The 14,511-nt window shown below is 36.8% G+C and overlaps 1 protein-coding gene across 1 annotated transcript; it reads right to left on the bottom strand.

The window, feature by feature from the left end:
* Positions 1–4,377: 4,377 nt before the first annotated feature.
* On the bottom strand, positions 4,378–8,737 carry LOC148275597 (uncharacterized). Its single transcript, XM_088235477.1, has 2 exons — positions 8,435–8,737; positions 4,378–5,579 (listed from the first exon to the last, which is right to left on the bottom strand). The coding sequence occupies exons 1-2, from the start codon at positions 8,607–8,609 to the stop codon at positions 4,840–4,842; spliced, it is 915 nt and encodes a 304-aa protein (XP_088091603.1). The 5' UTR covers positions 8,610–8,737; the 3' UTR covers positions 4,378–4,839.
* Positions 8,738–14,511: the final 5,774 nt, after the last annotated feature.

Consider the following 14,511-nt stretch of genomic DNA (forward strand, 5'->3'; position numbering starts at 1 on the left):
GCTTTGCGTCACTTTATTTATTTTTCCTTCCAAACTGCCTTCTTGTTTCGTTGATACTTAGATTGTTTTTATTTGTTATCCAGAATATTATTCAATCACTTTTTTTCATTATTTAAGTTAATTTTATTAAAAAGAGAAATACACGAGTTCTTATTATTCACTCATATATTTAAATTTTCAGACCATTTCCTGAAAGTAATAAATAACTTATGCTGGAAAAATGAAAATCGAGTTGCGGTAGAGTGCGATTTGAACCTGTAACCTTTGGTCCGTGAGTCCAAAATACTACCTCGGGACCACAACTCGGTTTCAATTGTTTAAATCGCTTATTTATATGGTTAAATTCAGTGCATCTAATTGGATAGCGGGCTTAATTACGAATTCTCATTTTTTTCTAAATGTGTATTCCCAATAAAATGTTTAAAAATATATCTGTTACACGTTTCTAGTTATGGTAATGTTAATTATTCTAACAAATCGACATGAATACATAAATTTTAACGACTCGCTACCAGTTTCAACATCCAGGTAATTAAATCTCGACCATTCTCCGCTAGATGTCACTGAGTTGATGAGTGGATACCTGACCTGGTTAATTATTCCATTAGCTCTCTGCACCGGTGTATCTCTATCTCCCCTATCTCCCCTGGACAGTGGACCCTGGGCAGTGCAGACTTTCTACTGTACACTGTACACTGTACACGGTGCATAGACCGCATAGCACCGCGCTATATCTTACTACTCACTACACCCGTATACAGGGTGACCGGGCACTCGAGGTGTGATAGAAAATCCTTCACTATCCGCCTATTGTCGGTTTTTTAACACAGATCAAAGGGCGCTGGCGAAACGCGTCCAAACGTCGGCCCAGCTCTTAGTACGCCACGAAACAAATATCAATCGTATTTAGTAAAATGTTTACCGTTTTCGAGATATTCATTATTGCTGATTTTTCTACAAAATAGCTTCTCGTATCAAATTGCTCGCTTTGGATTTCCTTAGAAACTGCACCTTCTCTACTTTCGCCTATTTGACTACCAAGTTTTTGAAATACGAAGAAGAAAAGTACCTCCGAAGGCATCTCCGAAGTAAGTGAAGAGGAACATTATTTTCGTACTTAAACTACTTTCAATAACGCGATAGATCTCATTCCTCTTTGTATGACAAAGTATGTCCTACTCTATTATTACATATAAAGAAAAATAAGAAAAACTTATCACTTGTTCACTAGAATATTATTCATTTATTTAACTTTTTGTAGATACTTTAAGTTGTACATTGGCGGGCTTATAGTCAAATGGCAATTTCTTTTAACCAACTAATAAAATACCAGTATTGTTTTTATCATTTAAGTTTCAAAGCGTTTTCAATAGAAAATAAAAAAAGCTTAGGTTACACAAAAATAGAAATAACAGTATTTGTATATCATCATCATCACTTCCTTTCCGCACCTAATGGTGCTGCATATAGCACTGCATTGGTACACCAATCTCAACGTATCTTGATCATTTTTTTGTTACTTGAAGACAAGATGATCAGTCTTACGCTTCAGGTACCAGTTCGGAAAATAGGCAAAGCGCTGACCATTACGCCGCGAGGCCGATCTTTGTATCTAAATGACCTTAAATCAATACTAGTACATAATGGGAAAAACGAAGAAAAAGGAAAGATGAAAGGAAGATAGAGTAAGGAAGAGAAAGGAGATATTTATTTAGACGTGATTTAAATAAAGATACTGTAGAGATATCTTTGATATTGGATGGAAGATGATTATTATTGACACTATTCGAGAAAAGAAAGAGGAATTGTGGATGGGAATTGAAAGGGTGCTTTAAGAATTCGAACGAAGAAGTAAACCATGAACTGATAAGCGTTGAATTTTTTCTCTGAGGTATTTAGAAGCGTTAGGACTATAAAGTACGGTTAACAAAAATGAGAGGGAAAGATTTTTTATCCGCTGTCTAATTTTAAGCCATTTCAGTTGTCAACGATTATCAGATATGCGGTCATATTTTCTAAGGCCAAAAATTGACCTTTTGCATGAGTTCAAATTAATCGAGTAGTTCACAGCTTTAATCAGTCATGAAAACATCAGCGTAATTTAAAATGGGTAGTAGTAATGCTTGTACTAGTAAACATTTAGTATTATCTTCTAAGTGTAGACTGAAAAATATGTTTTGCCTTAATTCATTAGTATGAGTTCGCCAGCATAGATGTTCATCCATTAATACCCCTACAGATTTTTAAAAATTCCTGTATTGGATGTACCATTGACATTAAGATAGGTAAAAGTAGATAATATGTCTAACTTACTAAGCAATCTTTGGCTACCCGCAAACATAATTGGTGTTTTAGATAGCTTTATAAGGAAACCATACTACTGTGTACAATGTGTACATGCAGGCACATTATTTAGTGTATTGGATATGGATTCCGTTGTTTCGCTGGTGCTTTTAGGTCAGCAATCGAGATATAGTCGTTAATCATCTGCATAGAGATGAACACTTGAGAAATTCTGCTATAGGATCGATAAACGGGGAAAAAAGAAATTATGATAAAACTTCACCTTGAGGTACTCCAGCTACAATATCAACCCATGTAAGTGATCTGGCGTCTTAATACATTTTCTCTAGCTCATAAATATGATCCGACGCATCTTATGACCGATTGTATCATATTAAGTGTTTTGAGCCTAGCTTACAAAAGATCCTAATTGACCGAATCGAAAGCGCTGCTGAAGTCAAGTCAAGTAATGTTATCAGAGTTAGCGTCTTGTTTTTCATCGCGTATCTTATGTCATTCGTAACCTCGATTAAAGCGGTAGTCGAAGGTACTATGCCCCGCGCGAAAATCTGATTGGTTGGGATCAAAAATATTATTTGAAAGTAAATAATGGTCAAGCTGAATTTGTATAACCGTAGACTGCCAGACGGCCACCCTATCCTCGTGTGTATGTACATGTACAATGTACATACTGCGTAGGTACTGTATTCCCGACGGCACTAGACTGTCACAACGTCAGACCACAACTTTCCGAACTTAAGGGGTTTTTCAAACTAACCTTTTGTAAAATAAACCTATCGGGAACTTGCCCCTACTTAAAACTACCGTAATTTATAATAGAGAGACTTAAAAAGTAGGGTTATTTTTATAATATCGCTCTGGTGAATTTCGCACGTAAAGGCCATTTTACTTTTACAGAAAATAAGAGGAAAAAATATATTATAAATTTATCAACAACCAAATCTGCCTTAGAACGCGTCGTGGAGTCGTCCGACTAAAAAAAAGTTAGCACCGATAAAATGTTTAAAGAAAAAAGTACTCGCATGTTTGCCAGACAGATTACGGCAAATTACCTTAAACCAGCCAATGACAGGTCATAAGCCCTGTAGATGCCTAGACTTCTATATTACCTTATCTAAAACGTTCTTCATCTTTGTTGTAATATGTTAATTGAACTTCGAATAAGAATACGCCTTTAGGCAACAAAATAAATATAAATTGAACCAAATAAATGTATAACATCCTAGCGGATAAAAATATACGCCAAAGAGAAGGTTTCCAGCAGTTAGATAACAACTACCCGACATTATTATTTGATTTATTAAGGGAAAAATAAAATCGCAAAGTTTGTTTCCGTTTACACATACATACGGTCTCAAAGGGATAAAAGGCCACTTTACACACTGAGTAACATTTACTATTCTGCCTATGTTTTATATCCATATTCCTTCAAATCTTCTATTTGTTGATTTTTGTAAAGTCAAAGAGCTAAAAACCCTATTTATTTTACCTAAATACTAGACAACGCCTGAAAATATAAACCTAGGGGGTTAAATATAATCCTTGTCTACGAAAATTTCGACAAACTCAAAATATATAATATAGTCATCATTACGCTCTCCGCACCCAGTGCATCGAAATACACTGCATTTGTAAAACAAACGCAGCGTATTTCGATCATCTGCTAACACTGGTTAAGGTGATGTGTCCATGCCAATGAAATATTGCAGTTTAAACAACCTTCGAAATCAATATTTGACATCTACCCTGACAGGAATCGTAGGCGAATGCGCTAACCACTACACAGCGATGCGAATTTATCTCCACTCGATTTCATTATCTAAGATTTTCACCCAAAAGCAGCCGTCGCGTCGAAAACACTCGTCCAGGATGTTGGTTCTATTTCACACACAGAACTGCATTCTTTATCAGCATGGACACATATTTTTTTCTATGACTGCACCCTTTTTTTCTATGTATTTTATCCAACAAAAATGTTTTTACATTTTTATAATGTCGAAAGTAAAATTTCTAAGGTTATATTATTATTTATTTATTAAAGTTATTTAATTATGTATTACATTTGTATACCAACTAATATTAACAACTTATTAATAAATTCACATTATTACAATAAATACAACATCTCAAGGTCAGTCGTGTTGCCAAAAAGTCTTCCAATTTCATCATCATCAACCCCTCTCCGCACCAATGGTGCATATGACACTGCATTGATATTCAAATCGCAGCGTATCTTGATTAATTTTTTTTACATGAAGGTGAGATAATCAGTCTCACGGTCCAGGGACTATGAAATGTTCTAGTGTTTTACACCTGTTGTTTTAAAATAAAAATTTCATGTCAACCATGCCGGGAATCGAACCTGAGACCTCTCGCATAATAGGCAAATGCGCTGACCGCTACATATTCAATTCGATTATTTGGTTAATTGGCTTGGTTCCATTTTACCAAGCATTTAAATACATTGAATTTTCCAAAAAAGCAAACTTGCATGTTTATATGATTTAAACTTAGGAATAATAGCGTAATTTGCAACTAATCTGATGTAGAACGTTTAGCAAATGTACTGTATTCTTGAAATACAATACTTTGAAACTGACTTCTGACAAACAGTTTCCTTATTGGAGGCAGATTTTTAATATATGGAAGAAGCGATTTAAAAAAATGCAAATCATCGTTTTCAAATTCGTCATTCTTCTCGGTCTCTGCGTCACCAGCCCCGTCGGGATCTGGAGAAGATTTCCGCGAGGGTTGCCGTTTCTGCGGAACTGGATGCCTTTTCTGGATTCTTCCTCGCGGGATATTCTTGGATTTGGGTTTCGATTTTGCTTTCGATTTAGTTCTCTTGTTCGTCGGACTCGGTGGCGGCGGAGAGGACCCCGGACTGTCCGTCGGAAGCATTACAACTTCGTGAAAAGACGATCCGATATCATCTTCGAAAGGATCTTCGTCATTTTTAATTTCAGTTTTAATTTTATCGATTTCAACTCCATATTCTGGATCGTCATTTTCATCGTTGTGAATTATATTTCCGAGACCCGAATCGTCAGAATACTTACAGACTATTTGTAAGGTGTGGGGGGAACCTTCCGGAACCAACCCTTCCCCGAACCGTTCCCTGAGAGAGTCCTTCAAGAATAGCATTCTTTTAAAGTAAGACAACGTTCCGTGGTATGTTCCCAAAGGTTGGGATGAAGAGTGATCTATGGTAACTTTTTTTAACTCTTTGTGGAAGTGATCTTTTATGTGTTTCCATTTTCGCTGTGTGACTTCTCCTGGAAGAAAATATTTCATTCAAAATTATTACATCAGCTAACAAAAATTGAACACAGTACATGGGTACAATACTTCGACAACATCAAATACAATATGCTACATGTCACATGATGCTTTATATTATGGGGAAGTTCAGTGCTACGGGAAATTATTTACGAAAAGGGTATGCTCAGTGGTAAAAATTAGAGCATATCCACGCCGATAAATGTTCTCGTAATTTAAATTGTTATTGAAATTATGTAGGAATCACGCCAAAATACGTATGTATAAGTTTTTTTTATTAATTGAAAAAAATCCATTGGCTCTTCTGTAAAGTTTCTACAAGTCGGTTGATATTTGTTTCCGTTCCACGGGGCCCCGACAATGGGAAGTTAACATTTATCTTCAATTTTAACTACAAAATAAAATTATGTTTCCTGTGTGAAAAACGGAATATGCATACAACTTTTTTTTCTAAACATGTTCAATTATAGGTTACCGACGAAGATACTTTGAATGTCCATGCAAATATACTCGTTTTCGTAGACAAATATCGGTTTTTCTTTATTGACAGTCGAAGATAACTCATATAATTAAACTGCGAAGTTTCTCGGAAAATGTATGAATAAAATGGTTTTAAAACTACTTTGCTACATAGGTTGTTACGTTGTTGTGGCAACCATGATTGAAACCGGTTAAAAAAAAGGCGGGAACAGATGTCTAGTTTCCGGGGTAGCCGTCATTTTAGACACTAGGCGTGTTTGGGATACACATTATAATTGTACGGGGTTCAACTTTTAAATTCCAGAAGCAAAAACAAACTGTGTCGAACGATGTCGTAGAATATAATATCAGATAAAGCCGTGTTTTCATCGATACTTGCTAGTTACATTTCGAAGTTTCAGTGGGGATTTTCAAAATTACAAAACTTGACAACTCATAGCGACGATAATACGATACATTTCAATGTGTTTGGGATACACATTATAATTGTACGGGGTTCAACTTTTAAATGCCAGAAGCAAAAACAAACTGTGTCGAACGATGTCGTAGAATATAATATCAGATAAAGCCGTGTTTTCATCGATACTTGCTAGTTACATTTCGAAGTTTCAGTGGGGATTTTCAAAATTACAAAACTTGACAACTCATAGCGACGATAATACGATACATTGAAATAAAGGAAATTTCGCTTAGTTTAATAGCAGATTTACAAATAAAAAAAACTGATCTTCCTCATTCAGACACCATTATTTTTAGATTTAAGATTTGGTAGTGGGTAAATCTAGTGCGTAACATTTAACTAAAGTAATTATAATATGACACAGTTGATTCTTCAGCTCTCACAGTCGGTAAAAAGGAAGTTCAGTGGTTTTTTTTCATTTGTTTATTAGACTATTGAACAAAACGATTTTTTTTTAATTTTGTCTATCGTATTAGCAGCGCTATGATTTTTCAAAGTTTTGTATTTCTGAAATTACTACGCATGTGACGTCAGAGGTTCTCTTCCGCTTATTCTTGGTCAGTTCTGGCGATTGGTCCGTTCACAGTAAGTAAATCTGATATCTTTCACAGCTCTGTATCTTCGGTCGCTTCATATGAACTCGTGACGTCGTTCAAAGTAGTTCGTTTTTTTTTTTTTTTAAATCGCACATTTTCAAGAAACTTTGTCGTTTAATTTTAGGAGCTAATTTTTACAGCGCGTAAGAAATGTTTTGGTACCCAATTTCCCGTAGGGCTGAAGTCGTTGACCTATTCGGGCAACTCACAACTTACCTAGGAACTGGCGACTAATCACTAATTACTTATTACTAATTACGCCATATTTGAATTTGTAGCAACAGCCATTTTGACAAAGGAATACGGAAGTCTAACCATTTACGGGGCTCACGACTCACCTGTCATTGGCTGATTTCAATGGGCACTTTATCGCTGTAAAGTTCACATTTTGCCTCCGTTTGAACATCCGTGTATCTTTAATTCTTCCATCTGTTAATTTTTGTGAAATTTAAAAGATTAATCCTTTATTGAAGAGGGTGAGATTCATCTGACTGAATTATTTCATTTACTAGGCAACGTCTTAACCATCCAATGATATGTCATATGCCCTATAAATTCCTAGACTTCCATATTCACTTCTCAAAAACGTTTTTTCTCTCTGTCTGTAGTATATTTTAATATTTTAATATCCACGTTTTTCTTATTAATCGGCTAAATTACTAAAATACAAAATTTAATTACTTTCGAAAGCCATTTCCTTTTTGTTTTCAATATCCAACAAAATAAATTTCTACTTTTCTACTGCGTAGTTTATCACACTAAGAATACGTACCTACCTACGTGAAATATACCCATATGAAAAAAACGCCTTTTTGTTTAAAAAAACATTAAATTTACGACGGTCATGGCGAACAGCAAAAATATTTTTTATTGACCTCTGTGTATCTAAAACCAAATTATTTATCGAGTACCTACTCGAAACAAATTTCATATCCCCCAATTGGTTGAAAACTTCACTAAATACGGAATATAACCAAATCGAAGGAACTCAATAAAAATGTTGTACTTAAAGTACCACAGATGGCACTAACAATCCATAAAAAATAATCAAATAATCGGTTGTGAATTATTTAATGACATTATTAAGTTAATTCTACATTATACCTAATTCAAACGAACTATTAGGGAATAGCATATTAATTTATGTAAATAGAAATAGCTAAATAAAACCTTATTTTAAAAGCCGAAATTGAACACATCGCGGAATCGCCATGTTACGATGCTATGCCCACTGGCCACTGACAGCTGACAGTTGACAGTGCGCGGACGCAGTTGGTTTGATTTGTCCCAAATAAAAAATATAAAATGAACTTACTTTTGATTCCTAGCGCGACGGCCACGGAGGACCACGCCTTCAACTTCGACGGAACGTGCTTAAAGCGCTCGTGTTGTTTATCCCACAACTCGGGCCTCTTCATTACTTCTTCAATGAGCCGCAGTGAGATGGCTTGCGACCCTTCCGCCATGGCCGCTTGCAAATCTTGGTTCATCGCGTGGATTTATGTAGGTGCCTACTCCGAATCTGTGATGGCGGGAGACGGGTTCAACGATACAATAAACACGATGCAATAAGAACAGAATAAAATGACAGTAACTCGCCAAACGTCGACAAAGTACTAGCTCTGCGTTTTGGGTTTCCGTCCGCAAGTCCGCACCGCACTCCGCGCAACAGGGGTGAATCAGATTGTTACGAATTAATAAGTAATAAATTATGAACATCGCTTTCGAAGCATTTACGTTATGATAACTGTTTTACGGTACTTAGCATATCATAATATACGTGAAATAATTCAATTATTTTATTTACCAATTTGGTGTGTGCCTACACGGCACCAATGCCTTTTTATATTCATGAAGATACAAATTACGATGTTTTGAGTTTGTCTGCAAACATTTGTACAAACTCAAAATATTGTCATGAAACCAACTAGTCTTCTTCTGGCAAACGTGCGAAGACAATTCATTAATGTTTTAAGTTTAAAAATTAATTTATGTTTTAAGTGTAAAAATCCCATCTACTACACATGCACTGTCAGAGTATACAAAATCTGTTTCAAGTAGTAAAAAAACGTGTATTTTACCTATTGTTATTTCTTTGCTGTTTATGTTTTTTAACTGTTATTTTTCTCTTTTTCTTAAAAACATCCTTTCTTTTTAAAAATATGTTATCAATTTGAGAAAAAAAATGGTGTTAAATAATGGTGTTGATAACACCGTTTTCCTAGGAAGCCACACTCTAGTCACCGTTACGACGGTTATCCACCGCATCACTGTTCACTACGGCCGTTAAAATACGGGCACCGCTGTCCTAGGAAACCCTAGCTTAACATATTTCTCTCGCTCAGAAGGCAGCACCTACCGACAAGATTAATTTATTAAGAGTTTACGTTTTACTTTTGAAAAGTTAATTACTGCGCTGTTTTCATTGTCTGCATTTCGTAATTATTATTGTGTATACTAATTTACTATGCACATATTGCAATGTCACATTGGTTATATTTTAATCGCAGGATTGAAAGTTACATTGCACAATACGGAATGCAGCCCTGACTTCTGCCGGCTGCCGGCTGCCGCTCTCCCGACTCCGGACCTCCCGCGCCGCACTCCGCTCCTCGTTCCGCTCCGCACTCCGCGGATGTACGCCGCGTCGCGCCGCGCCCTCCTAAACTGTACTGTATAATATGCATAAATATTATCTATAGAACCGCCGCGTGTCGCGTCGTATTAAACAAATCGCGCCAATATTGATGTTTGAATCATTTACTTAATTAAAGAAAACAACAGCCATTACAACAAAAAATATAATATTTACAAATAAACCAAAATTATGGGCTAAAGTTTTCTATATACAAAATATTAATAAATACAATGAAAATAAAGAGCATACTATAAACATTCCGATCACTCGTAAGAAATATAATAACAATAATGAAATTTAAATAAAATAAATGAAAAAAACTTTTATCGCCAATAGTTTTATTTACATAGCGTGACCTCGTAATAGTTTATTTTAAAATAAGAGAAAATAAGTACAATATGAAAGTATAATTATAAAGCAAACAGTAAAAAGTTTTTTGGATACAGTTTGATTAAATTATAATTATTATTTCCAATCAAGGCGCTAGCATTTTCCTAGTAAATATGTACCACCAATTTATTTTCGTAACATCTGTGTTCGAGTAGATGTACTAGGATTTCAAGCTTTCCTATTCGCCGCTAGATGTGTAATTCGTCAACAACGCCCGTCTGCCCGAGCACATGTTTACAAACGCCGTGTCGCCGTCTACAGCTGTGTACACTTGGCTACTTACTACCTACTACCTACTACCTAGAGTTAGGTGAGTAGGTAGCTGTTAGGTAGAGGTAGAGGTAGAGGTAGAGCCGTCACAGCCGGTTATGCATGCGCTTTGTTTTTGTCGTTTTCCTTTAGGAAACTTTTTACCGGTGCAACATTGAAATTCCCGGCAAGTCGCAGTTCGTAGTCGGCCGCAACTTGTGACTTTACGACTCTCGCCGAATTATTATTGTTCCTCGTTTGTCAGCGTTTAATAAATCATTTATTGGGCCATTTTATCGCTTCTTTATTGAATGACTGATTTATATGTTTATATTTCGATAAGCCAAATTATCTCCGTAAGAGCCATTAAACTACTATCGGTTTAAAATCATTTTATTTTTTAACACACGTCTTCACCTCTACTCTTTTTAAGGAAATGTGATACCAATTCCTATCGAGTAGCTACATATATTCGACAATATTTTAAGTTTGTAACATATTGCAACAGAGACGGAGAACATTTGAGAGAAGGAAATATAGATGTCTAGTCCTGTCATCGGCTTATTTAAGTGGCCACTTAACACACTGTGTAACATTCGCCATTTAGTCTACGTTTAAACATTTATATTTCATCAATGTTTCCATCCGTTGATTTCATTTCATTTCATTTATTTATTTATTCAGATATTTAGAACATTACAGACAAAATACCCAATTCATTCTAAATACAATAATAGATCACAAATTACAGTAGATAGTTATGTTATTAAAATAATATAACAAAATGTAAAAAGAAAAATTAACAGTTAGAAAGTGCTTTCCTAAGGGAAGGCCCACTGTCGTGAAATATGTCGACATCCGAGGCGATGCGATTAAGTAGCAAGATTGCTCTACCAACCGGCATAACCATTGGCAGGTTGGTTCTGCATCGCGGTAGGTAAAACAATCGATGCTGTCTTTGTCGAAGATAGTTATCGGGTACGAACAGACCTACATCCATCAGAATGTCTGAGTTATGTATGCGACCACCGATCGCCTGGAAAAAGTGAACACCCAAATGAACGTCCCTCCTCCTCCATAATGACTGATAGCCTAGCATCCCCAGTAAAAAGTCGGTTGGGAAGAGCCAAGGATAATATCTACACTCTTTTAGGTACAGATAGCGCAGAATTTTTTTCTGCACTCTCTCCACCATCAAAGAGTATCGAGTCTCATGTGGCGACCAAATAATGGAACTAAACTCCAAACGACTTCTTACCAAGGAATTATACAATGTCCTCATAATCTGAGTGTTAGAAAAGATCTTGGCATTTCTAAGAACAAAACCAAGGATTTGAGGAAATATGAAAGAAATAATCCGTTTCTACTTCTTCTTGCGGTGCCTTATCATGTCCCCCGACGCCGACGTTGGCGATCACACTCGGTCCTGCGCTACTCCGAGGCCAGGACAACTGCTCGTCGGATGTACTCGCCAAAGTGATTCCTGGGAAAAGACGACCAGAGTGGTTTCCCGTTGCCTTCTCTGGTGGATTTTTCTGTCGGAGTGTCCTTCCCTTAGCTAGTCGGTTCTGGTTCGGAGGCGCCAGAAACTCGCCTTCTATCCTCCCGTTCTATCTGTATCGTTTCTGCTGTGATCACACCGTTACGAATGCGATCCCATCGCCCGGGGTTCGCGACGTAGACGCTAACGAGTTGGACTAGTCGGTAGTGTTGCCCGTGGAATGCAACTGGGCATTCGCAGCATTTAATAGAATCCCACCCTCCAGCGAGATGTGACTCACCGCGACCCTACTGACGCTACGGTTCGAACCCCTTTTTTAAATACTTTAAGTTCTTTCATTCCATTATTTTGATATTCTAAAAAAAAATCTAATTAAATTGTATAAAACCCAAGAAGTTGACTATTTTCATTATCATTCCATGTTCGCTCTCTAGTTGAAGCATATGCCTCGCATTTCCGGACACCATATGGTGTCCGCAAAGAGCCTCCACGCATCCGTATCGGCTGCCAGCTCCTGCGCGCCCTCCCGAGTCAGGTTCGCGACCCGCAGTTCTGACAAAAACTGCCGACGAACTGTCAGCAGCGGTCGTCCAGGACGTCGAGAACCCGATGCCTCGTAAAGTAGGCGAGCGCGGTAAAGGCACTCGGGAGGCACCCGCAGTATATTACGGCCCAGCCAGCCGTATCGCCTCCGTTTGATGACGGTCGTCACCGGAGTTTGGTGCGTCCGTTCTCTAATAACTTCATTCCTCATAAAGTCGAACCACCGCACACCGGAGATTCTTCCGGGACGCCTATTCTCAAAACTCAAAGTATTTTGTTGTTTCGGGCCCCAGGGAAGAGGGAAGAGCCGCGATTCGCACCCGTAGAGGAGAGTCGGTGCTATGCGGGCTAGCGCCTACACAACTGTAGGCGGCATTCGGTTTTCACCGAATAATATCGGATCTCCGGACAGCCTTCATACTGTCGGACTATTTTCAAAATGATAAAATTATCGCCGGGGAGGGGATAGTTGTCTGTGGTCATAAAAAACCACGGAACTTAACGAGGCCCCGGGTGCCAGCCAGGGCCAGGGCATGCCCCGAAAACAATGGGAAGTAAGCTGAGTTATCTTCAAATGTCTACTAAAAAAGTCTAATTTTCTGTACGAATAAGCGAACAATAGTTATTTTTTAAAAAAAAGGTATCTTCGTAACCTGTAATTAAAGATGTAATAAATTAGCTTTTACTTTATGGACAATTGAAGATAACTATATCAATTCTAAATTCTTTTCTTTTGATTGTATCAAGTATAATAAAATATTATTTTAAAAAACCATTTTTCTCGATGAACAAAATTAAATATTCTTAAAAGTAAAAACTGGTGAAGAATTTCAAATACTTAATAATTGTTTTGAAAACCTGTATCCTCAAGCTGCAAGCCGGTTAGTTTGGGTTACTTTTTAAATTCAAGAATTTAAATAGATATTCACGAAAAACACTGTAATTAACATAACTAGTTGACAAATTGTAGGTACTCGAGCTCATTCAAATTCCTATACGATATAATATCATAAATACTCGTTTAACCATTTTCTTATCTCATTTATTAGAATCGGCATTCTCTTCGTAATCAATATGATCATTCCATGTCCTCTACCTAGTTGGAGCATATGGTGTCCACGAAGATCCTCCGGGAATCTCTGTCGGCTCCCGGCTCCCGGATCTTCCCAAGGCAGGTGGTTCTGTCGCGTCCCGTAGTTCTGGTATGAACTGCCGACGAACGGTCAGTCTGTTAAAGTACTTATTCTTTGTATTTGAAGTTTTAAATAAATGAGTAAAGTGACCACTTAAACCAGCTAATGACAGGCCATAAGCCCTGTAAATACCTAGACTTCCATTCCCTTCTCAAAAATGTTTTCCCTCTCATTTGCGACAAATTTAAATCTAAATATCTCTCTAGGGAGAAAATCCAAGCAGTCTGCAAACAATAGGATACACTCAAAACATTTTAAAAAAAAAGGAATAATTAATTAATTAATTATGGATAACTTATATAGCGCCATTTTTGTAATAAAATACCTCAAGGGCGCTTTACATGGTGATTCTATTGTTAAGTTAATTTAATTGGAGCTTTTAAATTTGTAATTTAATTAAAATAATTTATTTTGTTGTCACGTGCTACGGATTTATTCAAATGATTTAGAGAACAAGTGGGTTTTAAGTTTTTTCCGAAACATCACTTCACTTTCACAGCCTCGCACCTCTGCTGGGAGAGCATTCCATGCCATAGGGCCTGCGATCGCAAATGCCCCGCTAAGCCTCTATTTTAAGGTTTGTCAGTGGGTGGGATAGAGGGGATACGGAAGGAGGTAATGAAAATACACAACACCCAGATCAATTGAGGAAAAAAAAAATCTTGGATTTTTTTTCTCGCAACTGACGGGAATCGAACCCGCGACGCCAGTTTCACAGTTGGCTGTCTAACCCACTGCGCCTGTCTATTATTATAAATATTAATATTTTATTCTTTTATTTGATTTTTACGTTTATTTTAAAATTGTTTTAAACATCTACTTAATTTGTTATATAATTTTTGGTTTAATTTTTGTTTCTAAATCTTGGGTAAAACGAA

Source organism: Micrasema longulum, unplaced genomic scaffold (genome assembly GCF_059751315.1).
Source record: "Micrasema longulum isolate JH-2025_06_02 unplaced genomic scaffold, ASM5975131v1 h1tg001379l, whole genome shotgun sequence".
Taxonomy (NCBI): Eukaryota; Metazoa; Arthropoda; class Insecta; order Trichoptera; family Brachycentridae; genus Micrasema; species Micrasema longulum.

Bases quoted from the DNA above. Each gene is read 5' to 3' on its own strand.
- LOC148275597 (XM_088235477.1), bottom strand. From the start codon at position 8,609: ATGAACCAAGATTTGCAAGCGGCCATGGCGGAAGGGTCGCAAGCCATC. The intron at 5,580-8,434 runs GTAAGTTCATTT...ATTTTCTTCCAG, and splicing joins CGTCGCGCTAGGAATCAAAA to GAGAAGTCACACAGCGAAAA.